This window comes from Aptenodytes forsteri, unplaced genomic scaffold (assembly GCF_000699145.1).
Source record: "Aptenodytes forsteri isolate BGI_AS27 unplaced genomic scaffold, ASM69914v1 Scaffold265, whole genome shotgun sequence".
In the NCBI taxonomy this organism is placed as follows: Eukaryota; Metazoa; Chordata; class Aves; order Sphenisciformes; family Spheniscidae; genus Aptenodytes; species Aptenodytes forsteri.
In genome coordinates, this window is record NW_008796175.1 from 3,182,255 (window position 1) to 3,202,120 (window position 19,866).

At 40.3% G+C, this 19,866-nt stretch overlaps 2 protein-coding genes across 8 annotated transcripts in view; both read left to right on the top strand.

Annotated features, from left to right (window-relative positions):
• Positions 1-998, top strand: part of TAF1 (TATA-box binding protein associated factor 1) — a 33,947-nt gene extending 32,949 nt beyond the window's left edge. For all 4 annotated transcript variants that reach the window (XM_009287628.2, XM_009287629.2, XM_009287630.2 and 1 more), the window contains one exon: positions 405-998. In XM_009287628.2, coding sequence (XP_009285903.1) covers positions 405-621 — 217 coding nt within the window. In that variant the 3' untranslated portion in view covers positions 622-998. The remainder of the gene's footprint in view (positions 1-404) is intronic.
• A 587-nt stretch (positions 999-1,585) lies between these two features.
• The window catches only part of OGT (O-linked N-acetylglucosamine (GlcNAc) transferase), a 29,732-nt gene continuing 11,451 nt past the window's right edge, over positions 1,586-19,866 (top strand). The window contains exons 1-13 of one of the 4 annotated variants that reach the window (XM_009287631.2): positions 1,586-1,945; positions 5,626-5,806; positions 6,898-7,141; positions 8,704-8,772; positions 11,755-11,871; positions 13,265-13,344; positions 14,798-14,993; positions 15,232-15,372; positions 15,585-15,685; positions 15,883-16,036; positions 16,138-16,239; positions 16,508-16,687; positions 18,066-18,224. In XM_009287631.2, the coding sequence (XP_009285906.1) occupies positions 1,909-1,945; positions 5,626-5,806; positions 6,898-7,141; positions 8,704-8,772; positions 11,755-11,871; positions 13,265-13,344; positions 14,798-14,993; positions 15,232-15,372; positions 15,585-15,685; positions 15,883-16,036; positions 16,138-16,239; positions 16,508-16,687; positions 18,066-18,224 (1,761 nt within the window). In that variant the 5' untranslated portion in view covers positions 1,586-1,908. Of the gene's footprint in view, positions 1,946-2,949; positions 2,967-5,625; positions 5,807-6,897; positions 7,142-8,703; positions 10,541-11,754; positions 11,872-13,264; positions 13,345-14,797; positions 14,994-15,231; positions 15,373-15,584; positions 15,686-15,882; positions 16,037-16,137; positions 16,240-16,507; positions 16,688-18,065; positions 18,225-19,866 lie in introns of those variants that run through there. The other 3 variants (XM_009287632.2, XM_019474204.1, XM_009287633.2) reach the window with 3 other exon arrangements.

Here is a 19,866-nt window from a genome sequence, read left to right on the forward strand (position 1 = left end):
ATATTTACGTAATAAATTATCATACAGGTAGCTATGCTGGGTCAGGCAAATGGTCGGTCCAGCCCAGTACCTTGACAATAGTCAGCAGAAAATGCTAGAGAAGATGATGATAGTGGGCTGTCTGCAGTAAAGGTGACAGACGGAAGGTGTTGGAGCAATCTGTTTTTTCCTGCCCTGAGTGTATCAGAGAGGGATGAGCAAGCTGGTAGATGATTGTTTTATCAGGAGAACTGTTTTTTTTATTTTAAAAAGCTGGCCATTAGCAGAATTGAAGTGCACAGTGGTTCCGAGTGTTTCACAAGGACTTCAAGCCAGGGACTTTTTACAGGAGTTAAATACAGAATTATCGGTATCAGCAGCTGATTTGACATGATGGTATAGTAAGAGTATCTTCTTTCTTCTAGTTATGGCAGGTATGAAGAACCAGACCCAAAATCCAACACAAGAGATACTAGTTTCAGCAGTATTGGAGGATATGAGATCTCAGAAGAGGAGGAAGAGGAAGAACAGCAGCGCTGCGGGCCAAGCGTATTAAGTCAGGTCCATCTGTCCGAGGATGAGGAAGACAGTGAGGACTTTCATTCTATTGCAGGAGACAGTGACCTGGACTCGGATGAATAAACCCCCTTTCCTGATATGATGGTCATACTGGGCTACTCTTGGCTCCTGAATTTCTCTTGTCCCAGTTTGGTATAAGGAACAGTGTAGTGTGGACTGTGTTAACAAGAAGTAGATTTTTTTTTTATATAATATTTTAATCAATTATAAAACATGTTATGTGACTGAGTAAATGGTGAAAAGTAAGCTTTAGACAAGCGTGCCCTGCTGAAGTTTTTGGTTGTTGTAACTGGTACTAGTTCCAGAATCCAGATGAAGATTTGTATGGTTTGTTCTTCAGTCTTTATAGATGTAAAATAATTTCTCATAAATACTGGCCTGTTGGATACATTCAAGTCTGTCAGGAGAAAAATGCTTGCTCAGAATAAAATACCTACTGTTGTGATAAAAAAAACTATAAAACACTTTTCATTTCAGAAGGGAAGGTTTTTCCTTCCACAGCGTGGACCCAGACTGGTTTTGATAATTGCCTGACTACTTTGAATACCTCAGTAAACAGCTGCCCTATTTTTTTTTTTTTAAAGTTGCAATTACTCCCAGAAATCAGAATTTGGTAATTTGAGCCTTCAAGCAGGCTCATTATTCACAGGAGATTCCTCATTCTCAGTTGCCTGGAAAGCATGTACAGACGCTGGGGTTCTGTGTGAAATTCTGCTGTACCACCGACTGCGTCCATGTAAATAAAACTCGAGAAGGTTTAAAGACGCGCCGCTTTATTGCCGTTTCTCCGCGCCCCGCTGCGGCTGCCTAGTGAGCGCAGGTGCCGTGGGCCGGGCCCGCGGAGCCCCGCTCGCTCCCGCCCTTGCTTTCCCGGCAGGCACCGCGCCGCCGGCACCCGGATGTACCGCGGGCGCCACGTGCGGGGGAAACCGCACGACGGAGGGCGGTTGCGCATGCGCAGTTCCGCTGCGTTTGTCGCAACGGCTTTGCGCGAAAGGATACCTGAGCTGACAAAGCTGAACTTGCGGTACATGGCACGCCTGCCTGCCGGAGGGCGGGCTTGGCGGAAGGAGACGGAGGAAGTTCCGGTAGAAGTCCATCCGCCGCACAAGGGCCCCATACGATCCCGCTAGTTGGCTCCGCCCGGACTACTTGCCGGAGGGAGCTAGTTCCGGCAGCAGCCATTCGGTTATTTGCTGCCTCCGCTACCGCCATTTCGGGAGCTGCCTCCGTAGCGCGCTGGGGCCGTGGGCAGCTCGGTCCTGCGCCGCTCACTTCATCCGAGTGGGCCTCTCCGCACCCGCGGCCCTTCGGCTGTGTCCACCAGAGCCTCACCGTCCCCCTTTCCCGATGGCGACCTCCGTGGGGAACGTGGCTGACAGCACAGGTACCGTGGCCTGCCGCGCGGGGACGGGCGCGCCGGGGGCCCGCAGCGCCGCAGCCCTGCGGAGGCTGGGCCCTGCCCTCGCCCGGGGCTGCACGGTGGGCTGCACTCCCCGGCGCCGCGCCCGGCGCGGCCCCCGCTGCCTTTGTGCTTGTCTGCCCTTGCCTACGGGCCCGGGCTCGTCCCTCGGCCCGGGCTCGTCCCTCGGCGGGCTCCTGTCAGCGCTGCCCGGCCGCAGCCTGCGAGCCGCTCCTGGAGGAGTACGGCGCGATTAAATCTTAGTGCGGTGCTCTCTTATTGCTATGTTTATCCGATTATCGGGTGACTGCCTTTTTGTAGAGGACGAAGGAGGGTAAAAACCTGACCCAAAATGTACGTTGACTGGTCTAGAATCTCGCTACACTTAAGGCGCAAGTCGTTTTCTGTGGCATAGCCGAGAAGCACAGTGCTTTTCTGGACAGTAAGATAGCGTGCTCTAGTTAAGAAACATCTTGTCCTACATTTAGTTTACAGATCCAGAAGTGGAGGGACGGGGGAGAGAAGAGGACAAATCTCACTTTCCTTATAGAGCAAGAAAAAGAAGTATTCTGCATACTGAAAGGATGAAAAGACAACACAGCTTTATCCCCCAGATTTCTGGGGGTTTCTGTAACCAGAGGGAAGGAAGAGCATGAAAAGCTGAAACGATGTCTGGGAAAAGTAGGAAAAAAAAAAAGGATCTGTGGAGAAAAAGATGGGATAGCAAGGCAGATGGGATGTAAAGGGAAATGGTAGTGATACAGAAGTGGAGATGGAGAGGCTAAGTGCTGCAATACGGTATTTCATTGCTCCTCAGCTAGAACTGTGTGTCTCATCAGCGAGGCTGCATCATCCTCTTGCAGCCTTGATCTGGGGAGGTGAAAAGACAGTGTGCACGCTTGGGGAGCCCTGTGCTCCTGTCACCACCACCTCCCAGATGGAGGTGGCAACTGCTCCTGGCTGGGCCTAGATTTTATCTCAATGTAAGGTTGACCATGAGCACATGGTAAGTGCTTAGGATGTTATTTCTGGGGAAAAAAATGGCCTTGGGTACATTTGTGATAGTTCTGTGTGGGTTTTTATTTTGCTTGTATTCTGTAGAAGTCTCAGGAAAGGTCGTTGTCGTAGCACGTACTAGGCTTTTCCAAGGTCATAGTCAAAGCAAGTAGTACAAGTTAGCCTAGGTACATAAATTCATATAGGCAAGACTTGATAAGGGATTCTTCTGGCTGTGACTCTTCACTGCAATTATTTTCTTTAGAAATGGATTCAGTGGGCAACCATTGATGGCTGTGTTATGGATTATTTGGGTTGTAGAACTTTTGTTCCAGCCAACTTTCTATTAAAAGTTTAGCTCATTTTGAACTTTGTGATATAGCTGTCCACTTACTACTTTTTGATGAACTTCTCAAGGATCACTGCTAAAATACTTGTTTGGAAGTAGATGACTGGCTATTTTATGCTGAGTGATTGGTTTGCTTTATCTCTTCTGGGGGGTTTGTTTTGTGAAGAGACTTGATAAATGAAAGGAAGTTTTAGCGTTTCACTTACTTTAGTGGCTTTTGTTAGCAATTCTTATTCCTAGGTGTTAAGTACGGTATTTCTGCACCGCCTTCTCTCTTGCCCTGGGAGTTGCAACTTCAGTTTCGCTTTTTGCTTAAGTAGGCAAAATGTAGCATGTAGATAATGGTTGGAAGCTTCTTTCCAAGTGGTCGTAAGAATTTAAGTATAAACTTTTGGGGTTTTTTTTGCTTTAGCTTTGAAATTTAATAACACTATTGAAATTTATTTGAAGAAGAAATTATTCAGTTAGGTCCAGGGGACATGTTCTTCCTCTATCTGGCTTCCCTATGTTTGTGCCATCAGCAGAACTTGAAAATACACCGACTGCCAGAGGGGCTAAACCTGTGTGGCTGTTAACGGCAGGAGGGAGTGAGGAACAGCATGTTGGTACTCCAGTGTCATTATTACTGTCAGCACCTTGGACTTTCATAAATGGTGCTGTTGTTCTCATGTTGAATAACAGTTGTATCTGTTTATTACCAGTAGGTTTAACCAGATACTGAAGTCCACTTTTCCCTTAGTCAGGGTTTGGAAAACTATTAACCTAGGCTCCTAGAAAACAGGAATCTAATCTTGATGAAGATACTTGGTTAGTAATTTGTCAAGTATTTGAAAGTGAGTAGCTTTGCTAGTTCCAACTTCTGTGAAACAGCTAAAGCTTTTAGCATTGACAGAGACAATATGGAAAAAGAAAGTATCTTTCTGGAAAAACAACTTCAGTCATATCATGTAGTGTTTGCAAACTTATCTTCAAAACCTGCTAGTGCTAAAAAAGCAATTTTGAAAATAATTTAAATAATATACATCAATCCCAATTTCATAAAATAAACACTAGATAGTAACTGTACCTGATCTCTTTGTGATTATTTTGCTATCTTTAAGAGTCTCAAGAGGATTTTTATAATACCTGACTGCAAAAATATGTGTCCTCAGATATTGAGGTGCTTCCTTGTATTAGGAAGGATTTATCTGTTTCATTTCAATTCAAAATTTTAAAACTCTGTAGGCCCAGGGGGGCAGTGTTTCATGAATGGAATTAAGTAACTGCAGAGTACTGGAAATGCTGGACTTCAGGAGGAAAAATAAGAGATACTTGCAGTAATCAAACCTTTTAATAATAAGAGTCATTGTTATAAAGGCAGAATTTGAAGGCCAACACTTCATTCTAGAATGGATGGTTGTGTTTTTTTCCAAGCTGCACTTGTCTGTATTTTAATACAGAACCGTGTTTTGTAAGAAATTTTATTTACTCTTCACACTGAAGGTTGTTTTGTCTAAAATAGGTGATGTTTTATTTAAGTATTTTGTTCTCCACAATTGTTTCTTAAATGCTAAAACCCATTCCAGCTAAGCCTCCAGAAGCAGTAACTCCTTTCTTGTACCCTGTATGTTTAATGGTTCCTTCTGTAGGCCAGTTGCATAATCATTGAAGTGCGTGTTTGTCTCTCATCAGATAGTATTCCAAGGCCATTTTTTTTTTCTGTGAAGGAATTTTTGCTCGTTATAGAGAATGTAGGAGTATAGAGGATTAAAGGAATGTTACACATTGCTTTTTTTTTTTTTTTTTTTTTTTTGAAAAGGGCTTTCATTACTGGCACAGCAAAACTTTCTTTTGTTCAAGTCCTTTGAAGTCTCTGTCTGCTGTCCTTCATTTCCCTATTAAGTTTTTAGAACTTGTTTTTAGTACTACAAAGCACAAGATTTACAGTCTTGGGGGAGAGTGAGGAGAGTCACTGTTCTGTTAGCAGCGCTTCTACTGTTATGAACCAAAGTACAATATCATGTCAGGAATCTCTTTAAATATATTTCAGGTTAATGGAAAATGATTGACTTACAAATATTCACAGTCATTACAGTCTATATGTTTTGTATTATTAGCTGATGAAGTCATGGACTAACAGATAGTGTTAGAATATCATAGTAATAGGTTGGGGAATGAAGATCTGAGAGTTCAAACTGCCATGTGTTTTATGTAATTTCAAACATTGTCATCCTTCAGTTGTGTACACTTCTTTTCACATTGTTTTGTTTTGTTTTTTGTTTTGTTCCCATTATCTAACTTTTTGTTTTCCCCCCCCTTAAATGTTTTGGTGATTCTCCAGAACCAACGAAACGTATGCTTTCCTTCCAAGGGTTAGCGGAGTTGGCTCATCGTGAGTATCAGGCAGGAGACTTTGAAGCAGCAGAGAGACACTGCATGCAGCTTTGGAGACAAGAGCCTGATAATACTGGTGTGCTTTTATTACTATCGTCCATTCACTTCCAGTGTCGCAGATTGGACAGGTAGGAGACTTGTGTTCTGTCAAGCTTTCTTCATAGTTTGCACCTCTAATAGTACTGAGCATAGCTGACAAAAGTTCTATTCTTACATTGATTTTTTATTTTTTTTTTTTAATCACTGAACGCAAATACTGACTAACTTCATGTCAGCAGTAAGGACTGGTCAAAAATAATGTTCTTCCTTTTTGAATTTTGTTAGGGTAAGAGAAATACAAATTGGAATCGCTAGCTTTACAACAAACAACAGACCTTGCCATTATTCTCATGTTATTTTAATATTTTACACATTAATATTGGAGTGTCAGCCACACTTGTGTATACTGGAGGTATTTACATGTGTAAACAAAGGCTTTTGTTTGTTTATTCCACCTGCAGTGTGGGGGTTTGTGGTTTTTTTTTTTTTTTTAAGTTGCAAGACTGATTGTTTGCTGTGAAATGGCATGATTAGTTAAGGATTTTTGTCATCTGAAAGTTGTCTCTATATTCTTTCTGCTTGCCTGTTCCTGATCTTGCTTTCTGTGCCTCAAGCATTTTGGACTTTACTTGTTGTAGCTGTAAATCTGCATGTGCTGGTGAAGGAAGTAAGAACTTTTGACTGAGATTTATTTTATATAGGCTTCTGAATGAAGTTGTAATAACAGTTCAGATATGGGAAAATAAAATGGGGGAGGATACAACAGAATTTCACATCTGCATCTGTCAGCTGTGTCCTGCTTCTTGAAAAGAGTATCAAGTGGAACATTGCTTAAAGCATACAAATGTTGGAGGAGGCTTCACAGGATTTCTGTTGTGTTTTCTCCAAGTGTATTGAGTTCAGGTTTGGCGAGGCGACTTGAATCCTACTGATTGTAAATGAGAGTTGTCTGTCTTCAGTAGAATCTAAAACAGGAACAGGGGGGATGATAGTTTAAGCTAGAAGCTAAACATACAAGGCAGCTGTGTAAGTCCAGATTTGTTGGCTGTATGTTTGGCTCACTTAAGCATGCATGTTCATTAAGTAACGAGGTAAACAGGAAACACTGAAAGTCAAGAGTGGGGTTTTTTTGGTGGGTGTTTGGGTTTTTTTTTTTGCTAACTTGTCTAATTTTCTCCAGGTCTGCTCACTTCAGCACTTTGGCTATTAAACAGAATCCACTGTTGGCCGAAGCCTACTCGAATCTAGGCAATGTGTATAAGGAACGTGGACAGCTACAAGAAGCAATTGAACATTATAGACATGCACTACGCCTCAAACCAGATTTCATTGATGGATATATTAATTTGGCTGCTGCGCTGGTAGCTGCAGGTGATATGGAAGGAGCAGTACAGGCATATGTGTCTGCCCTTCAGTACAACCCTGTAAGTAACACTTTATTTTGTAGACGAACTCCCACTACTGTCCCAGGACACACAGATAGCAGGTTTCAAAGAACAAACAAGTGATAACCCTTCCCTCTAACCTGTACACCATAAACTTAATGATCTACTTAATACATTTCTTAAGGATCTTTGAAAGACTTCTGTCACAAAAGGTTTTGTATTGCGATACAGTAAAGGCTGCCGGTATGTACTTAACTGTATTTTTGAGATAACAGAAAAGCAAGGAATTGGAGGGGTTTTTTCTCTGAAGTCAGAAGTTTCAGTGAATAACCTCATATTTAGCTTTGTGTGCTTTAAGGCAGTATTATTACAGTGAGAGAATCGCTGCTCAGACTTGAATGTGAGATCTTGAAAAATCATCAGGTATTACTTTATCACGAAGTTAGAAATTTTGTGGTGATGAGAGTTGCCTTGGTTAGATTTCCATTGTGGACTGGTTTACAGAAGCATCATTTTTATGTTTTATAGGCTGAAACTAGTACCTGTCTGTAAGTGACTCCTATAAAATAGATCTGGTGTTTGGATTTTTGGTTGTAACTGTTTTGAATCGACATTTTTAGTAAACAGTGTATCAGACTGCTATCTTCTGTTTATTTTTCATCGTGCTCAAATAATTTGTATAGTATTACTCAGCATTGTGAAGGTATCTGCTTACTATTTGGTCGTACGTTTTGTCAAAAAATATTTAAAAAGCAGCATCGGTCTGGTGTGCGTATATCCTTTTTCCTTTGGAAAAGCAAATGCAAACCCAGTCCAACAAGAGCTCGGAATCTTGTTTCGCTGTGTTCTTTAGCCTAGGTGAATTGTCTAACCTGCTGTGCTAAGTGGTGTGACTAGTGGAGTTTATGTACTGGTTAGAAATACTGTAAGATGGTGTTTTCTTACAGGAGTTGGGTTATGTTTAGGTTAAAAACTTCTGTTAGCGTTAACAAAAACATCACCATTCTTTGTGGTCTTTACTGCTAGATAATGCAGTTGCAGCCCGTGCTGTGGTTACAAATGAAAGAACAACACCACATGGCAAGGCAGTTGAAAATGGATGGATTAGTGGGAAAAACAGGGAGGAAAAACTGCTCTGGGGATACAGGAAGCAAAATCACTATATATAATCAATTTAAAAGCCATAATGGCAATGGTGTAACTTAAGAATACAGGTTTGCAGTCATGCTTTAAGAAAAAAAAGGGGGGGGGGCTTCAAATACTTACGTATAGCAAAAGAACTTAAGCTGCTTGGGGTGGGGGCCATTTGTTTTTTGTTTTCTTTTATATTTCTGTATAATGAGGAGTTGTATGAAATACTACTTTCTTCTTTCTACTTCTTTACAGTTGTATTTTTACAGTGCTAAAATCAGATTATCTGTTGGCTGTAATGTTAGGTCAAGAAAAATAATTTACATTTGTGATGTATTTATTAAGAATTTAAAATAACTTGTAGAGGACTGGGGCCTTCCTTTGCAAGTTCTCTGTGAAGATCTTTGGGGCGTCTGAAGTCCTGAAGCTGACAGTGTGACTTTGATTTTTTTTTTTTTTTTTTTTTTCAGGACTTGTACTGTGTTCGTAGTGACCTGGGGAACCTGCTCAAAGCCCTGGGTCGCTTGGAAGAAGCCAAGGTAGGTGTTGGGTAGAATACATGTAAACGTCAGTGTTTTGAAAAGTTGAACTTTGCACCAAGTCTTCAAATCTGCGTTGATCTACAGACAGTCTGAGAAACCGCTGAAAACTGAAGGCACTGAAACACCCCAGAGTAGTTGCAGGGCAAGATATGGCATGTCCATGTTTAAAAGTTGGTTTAATTCAAGAAATGGAACATTACCAAGCCTTTCTGCTGAACTAGACTATCTGATACTGTTCTGAAGTATTGGGCAGGGGCTCCATCATGCTCTTATGTGGAAATAAGTAACAGTCCTTCAAATCTGAGGCTTGCCTGCTGGTGCCAAGCAGAGAGCCTGTGGTTAGCTCGAGATCCCTGTATGATGCAGGTGCTATTGAAAATGCTGCTCTTCTAAAGTCCTTTGTGGCTTGTAAGTGGAGAAGAAACTTATCCAAATGTTACCTTGTAATATTGGCTTTTAAAGATTTTTATTCTTTTAACTTTTCCCTTCCCTTGGTAGTGGAAGAAAGGCTAGTTAAATGATCAATAGCTGCAGTATGCGAACCCCCCGAATATCTTTTCTTCATGTCTTCCCTCTCCCCTTCCCCAAAATAAAGAAATCAGAAGGACAAAGCTGGTTTGTTTGGGAAATGAACTGATCGAAAGAAAACTTGCTGTAGTGGAAAGGTGGCTTCTAGCAGTCTTGTGTTTCCTAAACTGAGAATTCGAACACCAAGATGAGTTTAAAATTCTTGGCATGTTAAAACTTGGATTGCACAAAGAAATTGTCTTGTTACAAGCCACCTTACGCGTCCACGCTGTAGGGGTGAGGAGTGTGGAGAAATCGGAAACACTCTGGACTCCACGTCTGTCACTCCGAGCCCCACGCGCATGCTAAAAAGTGGAGTGTATGAACAGCGTAGCTGTCTGTTTGGCTGCAGCACCATTTGGGGAGGGTTATGATCTTTATGGGGTAATGGGAGTGCAGGTTCAAAGTTCATTATTTTTTTGATTTCTCTTAACAACTTGGATGTGCGTACCATCCTAGGGCAGCCTAATTGATTTGGTCAGATCCAGGTTGAAAATATTTTGTAGTACCATTTAGAGTTTGAACAGTCTTTGAGACACTTGGTTCTCAGCCCACCAAGCGGACAGCTAACATGAATTGCACTTCACTGCAGCTTTAGTGTGACTGGTATAGGCCAAGACACTGCGCCTGCCTTAGGTTGCTGACTTCTTTGTTTCAGAGCTCTGGAGACACCTAGTTTGAAAGTGTTATTCCGTTTTGTGAGAACTTAATAAACGAGGAAAAACATCTTGAGTAAATTGCAATGTGTTTCTTTGGTTATCAGTCCATTTGAAAGATCAAGCCAGCAGATTCCTTACAGTTTGAACTAAAATTTAATTTCTTTGTAGATATTCAGAGCCTTTCTTCCAAAAAAAAAAAAAGTCCCTGCTGTATGCAATTGCCCTGATTAACCCACTCCCTTCTGCATGTCTCCCTTGTTACAGACAGATTGTCCTCATTCCCATGTGTTAAGACATATCCAAAAAAATGCAATTGCTTTGTTGAACTCTTACTAATGATCTTGTTTTATTTTCTCTCTTGTTTTTGGTTTTTCACCACTGATATTGTATTTAGAAGGTTTCAGGTGGGTGAAACCTCCTATTCCATGCGTAAGGTGCCTCGCTGAAGGGAGCTCGAGGCCTGGATCTAGGGCAGACACACACCTCCTCCTCCTCTTCCAGCAAGGAACGCACCGAAAAGTCACATGATGAGAAATATGGTAACGGGTTTGTAACTGCCACAGCAAAACCATTTGCCTCCATGCCTGAATCTTCTGTCTTGTGGCTTCAGAAACAGCTTAAAATATTTAATTACAAGCAAGTAATGTAAGAATATTTTATACTAGTAGCCACAAATTCTTTCAAAGAAATAAAGTAAAAGTAAATTAAAATAATTTTTTAAAAGAAATAATTGGAGATAGTTAATAGTAAAAGCTTCTAACTCTTCTGGTTGTTCATTTTTTTTCCTTTTTTCTTCTTTGTTTGGATTGCAGCGTTCTGCTCTTCTGATGATGCGCTGTGATCCTGCAGTAGCGCAAAGGCTGCGCAGCGGTAACGCGCATTGCGTGCGATTAAGCCCTCGTGAACGGTTGACTAGATGATTAATCTCTGATTGGGTGACTGCCCAAGCTCCAGGCTGTAGCCTTTTGGATAAAATTGGGTTGTAACGCATTTAGAGTCCAGACATCAAATTTAATATGCGAGTTTCTGTATGGGCCTGTCTGGTAGATTAATAATTCTGGTTGGCCGTTCACTGGACCTAGGGGCAATCAATATAGCAAAGCAGTTCGCAGCGATAGCGTGGCGCCGTGCTGTTTAGGATGCGCAGCGATTTCTTGCGCTTGCATTACAGGGACCTAAACCTTCATGCAATCCTGTCATTTGAGGTTTTGAAGCTGCAGATGATTGAATGTATTTGAAGAAACTGGGAAACAAGATACGGATTGGGTGTGTCATCTCACTTCACAAGGACAATTAAAACTGAAGAATGGCTTCATCTTTTTCAGTAGTTTTTCTAATTTTTTTAAGTAATTTATATCTGGTTTAGAATATTTCACAATTTAATAATTTTATTTCACAGCGAAGTTGTTTTTACACAGTAATTTTTTTTTTTATGCACTTAAGGGTGGCAGATATTTCTGCTGAACTACTTGAATTATTTCTAAGATGATTTCTGTGGTGACCTGGTGTCTAAAGGCATGTTAATTTGTTATCAGCATAACTGAAAAATGGTGGGCTTGCACCTGGGTTTTGGTTTGCGCTGGCGCAGGATCAACAACAGTTTGCAGCGCATTAGTTTTGGCGCAAGCTAGCCTATACTGCAGGGTCACTTTTGGCTGGTTAGAGAAGGCATACTAACAATTATTTTTTCTCATTTTTTTCTTTTTACAAATATTCCCCTTCCCTTGTATCTCTCTTCTTTAACTGTTCCAAGGCCTGTTACTTAAAAGCAATTGAGACTCAACCAAACTTTGCAGTGGCTTGGAGTAATCTTGGCTGTGTTTTCAATGCCCAAGGAGAAATTTGGCTTGCAATTCATCACTTTGAAAAGGTAACTATCGAAGACGGTCAGCTTCACTGCTAGATTTTAATGTACATGCAGCTGTCTCCTTGTAGATGATAGAAATATTTTGATCAGCAGAGAACTTCTTATGATCATGTTAGTTAACATCCTATCTTAATAGTTTTTTTTACTTCCTGATGTTTCAGACTGCCTGTATGCCACTAGAGAGAGATGTTTAGAATTGCTCTAAGGACTTCACACACGTCAAGTATAAGAAAATGCATTACGTTGTTTTACAGTCCTTTTCTGGAATAAGTTATTTAAAAACCTAGCTTGATGGGAATAATGTTTTGCGTGTTTTGTGTGTGAGAGGGAGAAACAGCTTTCTGTTTAAAATAATTTTTCATTGTGATTTTGTTTCAGGTATTACTGTCTTTTGAGTAACTGAGGAGAACAATTTTAAGTGACACACTAATTCCTCTTCTCCAGGATTAGTTTTCACCACTGTTGTTTCAGACTTCTCTAGAATGGTGTCATTAACTAGTTGTCTGATACCCTCTAGTTACTATCTTCATTCAGTTTGTACTCATCTCTTAAGTTTCTAAAGTGACCTAAAATCGGATTTAAGATGTGGTGGACAGTTTCTTCCTGATATTTATGACTTAAGATCTACAGAAAGAATTTTAACTGCTCAGGATTTTTTTTCTGTCTGTGTCTAGTTAGTGATTATAAAGTATTTTAATTTGGAAATAATAGTTCCCATGAGAGACTGCAAGAGTGTGGCCTGTCAAGTACTAACATGTAGCTTATTACTGCATCTTCTGTAACTTTATTGGTTCTTAAGTTTTTTGCATTTTATTAGTTTTGAAGGGAGTGAAAATGTGGGGTGTGTGGGGTTGTGGGGGTTTTTTTTGGTTTGGGGTTTTTTTGTTAAATGGCTACTGAATTTTCCCTACACACATGATGTATTTGCTCTTTTCTCGCTCTTGTGAAACTGTCTCTATTTTCCTGGGCTGCTAAAGTTTTAAAATACTGTCTTATTTTGCAGTAGATAAAGGAAGTGGATCAGGTTTTTTAGGGTTTTCTCCCTAAAAACAAATTAAAGGCAGCATAGCATGGGTAGGCAGGAGTGTTAAGTATGATCAGCCTAACATGAAATAAATGTTTAACACTTCATTCTGCAGTAGTTGCAAACTAGGTAAGCAAATGAATAAATTTGAAGGTAGTGTATGCTGTCATTTCTACAGATAAATAACTTTGATGCTCTGTTATTGATTTATATAACTTAAGTTTTCCTTCCTTACTAGGTTATTGATAAAGTCTTAGATGCTTACAGATTTGGTTTGTCAAATTTAAACAAATAACAAAAAAACCCAACTAGGTTTCATAGAGAATGTTTTTGTGTTGATGCTCAAAACTGTTACTTCAAAAATATTTTCAGGCTGTAACACTTGACCCAAATTTTTTGGATGCTTACATCAATCTGGGAAATGTCCTGAAGGAGGCAAGGATATTTGACAGGTAAGCAGATAAGTACTGTTGCTCTGTCAGTGGCCTGTCAGATGTGTCAAGATACAAATTAAGTTCCTGATGTAAAATCTCTTTGGACAGTATAGCAAAGACTTCTGCTTTAAGCTAAGCAAGCAAATGGCTTTGAAATGCATACAGAGCAGGTTACTGGAATTAAAAAAAAAAAAAAAAAAAAAAAGGCAATACATTCCACAGGAATTTTTTTTATGTTACTTTCCTGTACTTAATAAAATGTTAAAAATGAGAGTTTCTTGAAGGTATTGATGAAAATAGATTTGAAATTAAGGCTGGGGACAGGTGAAGATAAGATGTCCGAGAAAGGCATGAACCCTCGAGTTCTCTGTTTTCATTATGTGATTCAGGACATGATCTACAAGTGTGTCTTTCCTAAAATTTTCCTTCTATGTAAGACAAGCTGAAATTCAGCTAAGCATCTGATTGAATCTTCTGTATTTGTTATGTGTCGGCATCACGTTATTGCATGGGGTTGCAGTACTGTTGCTGTCTCTTTGAACTAACTTGTTTTGAGACCTCTGATCTGATACATGAATCTTACTTGTTTCTGGAAGAAGATCCAGGCTGTGTTGTTTATATGCAGCGTACCATATTGCATCTGTTAATTGGATTATAATTTCTGGTAGCTGTGGTTTGTGGCTCCAAATTTAATAAAAGCTTGCAGGGAACACGTTAATTATTCTGACTAGTTGCATTGCACACAATGTAAATCATTCAGTGATTTCTGTTTTAACCACGAATTAACGGGCCAGACAGGGACATGTTTCCTCATAATTTTAGACTTCACATCACCTTTTTGAGAATTCACTTACTATGTATACTGTTGTGATTTTTCTAGAAATTGGATTTGAATACATCAGTCATTTATATAGTGCTATAGGAGCATATAATTAAAGATGTCACTTGTGAACAAAGTGAAGTTTGAAGTATACGTAAAGCATGATACATGTGTTAGGTTAGCGGAGAGAATAAAGATATAATAATATGACTGTTTATATTGTTACAATTGAATAATAAACTGGGGGAAAAAACAGAGCAAAGGTCTCATGCTTATCCTAGTAATGAAGAGTGTTTAAAAAAAGTAGATGAAAGCTTTACTTTTTTCCAGAAGACTTACATTGATCACTATACAGCATCAGGTGGGAGGAAAACATTCCTGTTTTACGAAGTATTTCTTCTAGTCTGCTGGTCGTTACAGAGTTGGGCATAGCTTTAAAGTAACATGAATAATAATAATAATTCATCCCTTTATTGGGCTTTTAATTCAGGCAGTACTCTTCTGTGGTTTCAGTAACATCTTATAGGACAGATTTGTGTGTTAAAAAAACCAAACTTCAAGGGATGTTTATTATGTAGGTCGTTTTAATGACCAAGGTAAATACAATTGCTGCTCTGTGGATGATTGTTTACCTTCTTTTTCTTGTTACAGAGCTGTAGCAGCTTATCTACGAGCCTTGAGTTTGAGCCCAAATCATGCAGTTGTGCACGGCAACCTTGCCTGTGTGTATTATGAGCAAGGACTAATAGACCTAGCAATAGACACCTACAGGAGGGCTATTGAACTACAACCCCACTTCCCTGATGCCTATTGTAACTTGGCCAACGCCTTGAAGGAGAAAGGCAGTGTAAGGAGTATTTTTTTCCTTTTTAAAATTTTTAAAGGTACAGTGAATGTTTATATTAGACACCAGGTGTCACCAACTTTATTAAGATGGGATGTTACCCTCATTTAGTTAGTCATAAGGAAGAATAATTCAGGAAATCTGCACCTTGAACCTCTTAAAAGTGATTGTATAATGACTTCTCATGAACAGTGCTGTTACAACAAATATTACCGTATTAACAGTATCCCTTTTTTTGAAGGTGGTAGAAGCAGAAGAATGCTACAATACAGCTCTTCGACTTTGTCCCACTCATGCAGATTCTCTCAACAATCTAGCAAATATCAAACGGGAACAGGGGAATATTGAGGAAGCTGTCCGTCTTTATCGGAAGGCTCTTGAGGTACAGTTGAATGTGGTGAGGGAGAAGCGGGGAATTAAAGTTGGGAATGTGTAATATGACAGAAGTTTTTCTCCCTCTTTGGTCTTAAGTGGAGGAACATCTGCTCAGAGACCTGAGTCATATAGAAAGAAGAGTAAGAAATGCACAAGTATTTTTTTGATACGGTGTACTTGGGGCATTTGAGAGACAGATTCTACTTCTTTTTCTTCCAGGTGTTTCCAGAGTTTGCTGCTGCGCATTCAAATTTAGCAAGTGTTCTGCAACAGCAAGGAAAGTTACAGGAAGCTCTGATGCATTACAAAGAGGCTATTAGGTAAATGGATACTATCTGTAATAGTCTCAGCCTTTCATAACGGGAAAGTGCCATAGATTTGTACAAAAGTGACTTACAGTAGCGTATTTTAATTCAGATAGTTGCTTTGCAAACCACAAAGTCTGGGTATGGGTATGGTTCCTCATTGGAGGAGGAGCTTTTATTGTTCGTGACAATATATTATCCTTATTTCTCAGGATCAGCCCCACATTTGCAGATGCTTATTCTAATATGGGAAATACTTTGAAGGAGATGCAGGATGTTCAAGGCGCTCTACAGTGCTACACCCGTGCCATTCAGATAAACCCAGCTTTTGCTGATGCCCACAGCAACCTGGCCTCTATTCACAAGGTAGCACATGCAAATGATTCACTGTTAGAGTATGGTGGGGCACTGTGAGTACTTACCCTGAGTACATTTTTATCTGCTGACTCATCTCTGTGCCTTTACAGGATTCGGGGAATATACCAGAAGCCATTGCCTCTTACCGCACTGCTCTGAAACTGAAACCTGATTTCCCAGATGCCTACTGCAACTTGGCCCACTGTTTGCAGGTGAGGAAGACAGGGCTTTGATTGTAATTCTTAAGATTCCTCTACAGCAAATGCTAAGCTTGATCGCCTCAACCAATCACTAATTTAAATGTAAAGAGTAGACTTAAGTCTTAAATCAGAAGATAAGATCATGCAGACAGCAACAGTAATTACTGTGAAGTTCTTGCTTCCATTTTTGGAAGAAGCATTAGTCTTAACTTGTGAAATATCTGATACAGATCAAAGGAAGCTGTTGTCCTAATATTCTTTTAATTTTTCCTTTTTCTAGATTGTCTGTGACTGGACAGACTATGATGAAAGAATGAAGAAGCTGGTTAGCATTGTAGCTGATCAACTGGAGAAAAACAGATTGCCTTCTGTCCACCCACATCACAGCATGCTGTATCCCCTTTCTCACAGTTTTAGGAAGGCTATTGCTGAGAGACATGGAAATCTGTGTTTGGACAAGGTAGGAAGTTTTATACAGGCCAATTGTGATTGAAGTACTTTGTGGTTTTGCCTGTTCCTACTGAAAATCTAATACTTACATAGTTAGTATTAGCCTTTGTAAGGTTTCTGAGTCACTGACCTATAGAGAGATAGGACATAGTGTTACTCATCTAGTTTTGCAAAGTACATGCAAGGGGTGTTTTGGAAAAAGCAGTGAGTTATTCTTTCCTGACAGTAAAACAGATCCAGGCAGCTGTGTGATAGTATTTCTCAAAATCTGGTCCTTTCCAGCATCCATAGTGCTTGGAACCTGACCTTGCCTCTAGTGAATTCTTGCTGGAACGTGTGAGCTTTGTGTTTGGCTCTGGGATTTCCAAATGCACTCGCTTTAGTGGTGATGGCAGCAGTGTTACAGGGGCGATGCATCACGGTAGGAAGTACTTGAGTATTTGTTGTGATTCTGTTTTGGAGTACTTTGTGTACAGTAGAATAGATTCTTCCAAAAACATATCTTCTCTTGCTGTAATTACTTAAACTGTGTGCCATTTCCACGAGACTGCACAGAACCTCAAGCTGCCAAGAGTGCAGTTGACGGCAAATTCTTTAACTGAAATCTGATGCAACTTCTTTTTCTTTTCAACCAGAGAGTCATAGCTGTTGACGCTTGTGAATGTTGAGACAGACTACTTTAGCAGGTTGCCAATTATAATTGAAAATACGCTGTCAGTCAGTGGAAGGGTCTGGTTAGCTAATGTAAAGATCTCAAACTTCAGAAGATAACACTTAGCTTTCAAACTGGCTTGTCTTCATAGCCTGATAATCCTGTCAGTGATAGTGGCTACAAGCTCATGTCTGGGGAAGATGGTGAGCATAAGAACAGAAAGCATGCTGTGGTGCTTCACAGGAATACTGTTCTGGTCACAAGTGGCTTGTAGTTTGAGAACTTCCTGGTCATAGTGGTGTGGTATCAGTATATTTAATAATAAACAGTGGAATACTTAAAAAAATAAACTGGTTGAAAAGCAGAAATGTCAACTTGCAGTAGTGATGTCTGTCTTTATTTGGCTGAATGTAGGTATGTGACATCTCGTAACACAGTTTGTGGACGTTATCATAGAATCATAGAATGGTTTGGGTTGGAAGGGACCTTAAAGATTGTCTAGTTCCACCACACACCCCCCGCCATGGGCAGGGACACATTCCACTAGACCAGGTTGCTCAAAGCCCCATCCAATCTGGCCTTGGCTCCAATGGAATACATATACTGTAGATTTGAAACAACAGATGCCCACAGACCACTTACTTGAATGTTGGATAAGGCTAATTCTACAAACTCATGTTTAGCATATGGTTTTGGTTCCTGAGTTTATAAACAGTTGTGTATGTTTTCTTGACAGATTAATGTTCTTCACAAGCCACCATATGAGCATCCTAAGGATTTGAAGGCCAGTGAAGGTCGACTTCGTATTGGCTATGTGAGCTCTGATTTTGGAAACCATCCAACCTCGCACCTAATGCAGTCTATCCCAGGCATGCATAATCCAGACAAATTTGAGGTAAAAATATAAATGGCATGATTAAAGCTTTAAATATGGCTGTAAGTGGCACTTTCTTTTTCTTGATGCAGGCCGGTAAACTAGGGAAGCGCAGATTTCTGTTTCTTGTGTGTTTTGTGGGGGGTTTTTTGTTAGCGGGCTTTTTTTTGGGGGGTTGAAGAGTTGCCCAGCCTGAGTCATCCTCCTTTACCAATATGGAGTGTTACTTAGAAGGCAGGCAAACTAGATACCTGTCCTTCAGTAGAATTACTGTAGGTAGGATTTGTGGCCCATGGAAAACTTTTTCTAAGCTTCAGCTGCTGTTCTTTGAGTAGGTGTGTTTCGATATGAAGCTACTGCTGCCTGGTTACTTCTGATATACAGATACGCATCTGTTTTTTGTTCACTCTCTGCTGCTGGTTTTTTTACATGTATTTTTTTCTCTGGGATACCTGAATCACAAACATGAACTTCAGATTGGTCTGGCTACTGCTTTTTCAAAAGGAAATGATGCACTACACTTACTCCAGAAGGCGCGTATACAATTTAGCAATGTTAAAGACAGTCATGTCTATATTTATTTGGGTGTCATGTTAAGGGATTGAGGCTATAAATAGAACTAATTCCCAGTTACCTTGTTTGTCCCATGACTGTTTCAGTTCCCTCAGTTTTGAGCTCCTCTTTTCCAAGACATGAGAATTTGCTTATCTTTGTAAAGGATTGTAAGTCTTTCCTTCTTGCAAAAGTGTTTTTTATTAATCTTGTTTTGTTTTGTTTTGTTTTTTTTGACTTTTTTCCTCCTACCTTCTTGCTTTTTCCTGGTCATGAAGTCTTTGTAGTCTGAAATCCTTGTGGCAAAGCGGCATGCTTGAATTGTTATCAGAAGTGTGACCATGAAGCAGGTTTTTTTTCATGAAACAATTAAATTGGTGGTCTGAGTACATGGGGTATGGGGAGGATATACCGTTTAACCTTGAATCAGCTCAAGACAAAGGGCAGTCTTTCTTGTTCTGGATTTATAAAGCTCTACAGAGCTTAATTTAGATACTAAATAGAGGTTATCTACTATTTTACTAAAACCATGCTTTTGTCCTGCAAGATAATAAATTCTCTGCATATTGGTTCTATTTGTTCTATATCATAGAATCATAGAATTATTAAGGTTGGAAAAGACCTCTAAGATCATCGAGTCCAACTGTCAGCCCAACACCACCATGCCCACTAAACCATGTCCCTAAGCACCTCATCTACACGTCTTTTAAATACCTCCAGGGATGGGGACTCAACCACTTCCCTGGGCAGCCTCTGTTCCAATGTTTAACCATTCTTTCAGTGAAGAAATTTTTCCTCATGTCTAATCTAAACCTCCCCTGGCACAACTTGAGGCCATTTCCTCTCGTCCTATCGCTAGTTACTTGGGAGAAGAGACCAACACCCACCTCGCTACAACCTCCTTTCAGGTAGTTGTAGAGAGCGATGAGGTCTCCCCTCAGCCTCCTTTCCTCCAGGCTAAACAGTCCCAGTTCCCTCAGCCGCTCCTCATAAGACACGTTCTCCAGACCCTTCACCAGCTTCGTTGCCCTTCTCTGGACACGCTCCAGCACCTCAACGTCCTTCTTGTAGTGAGGGGCCCAAAACTGAACACAGTATTCGAGGTGCAGCC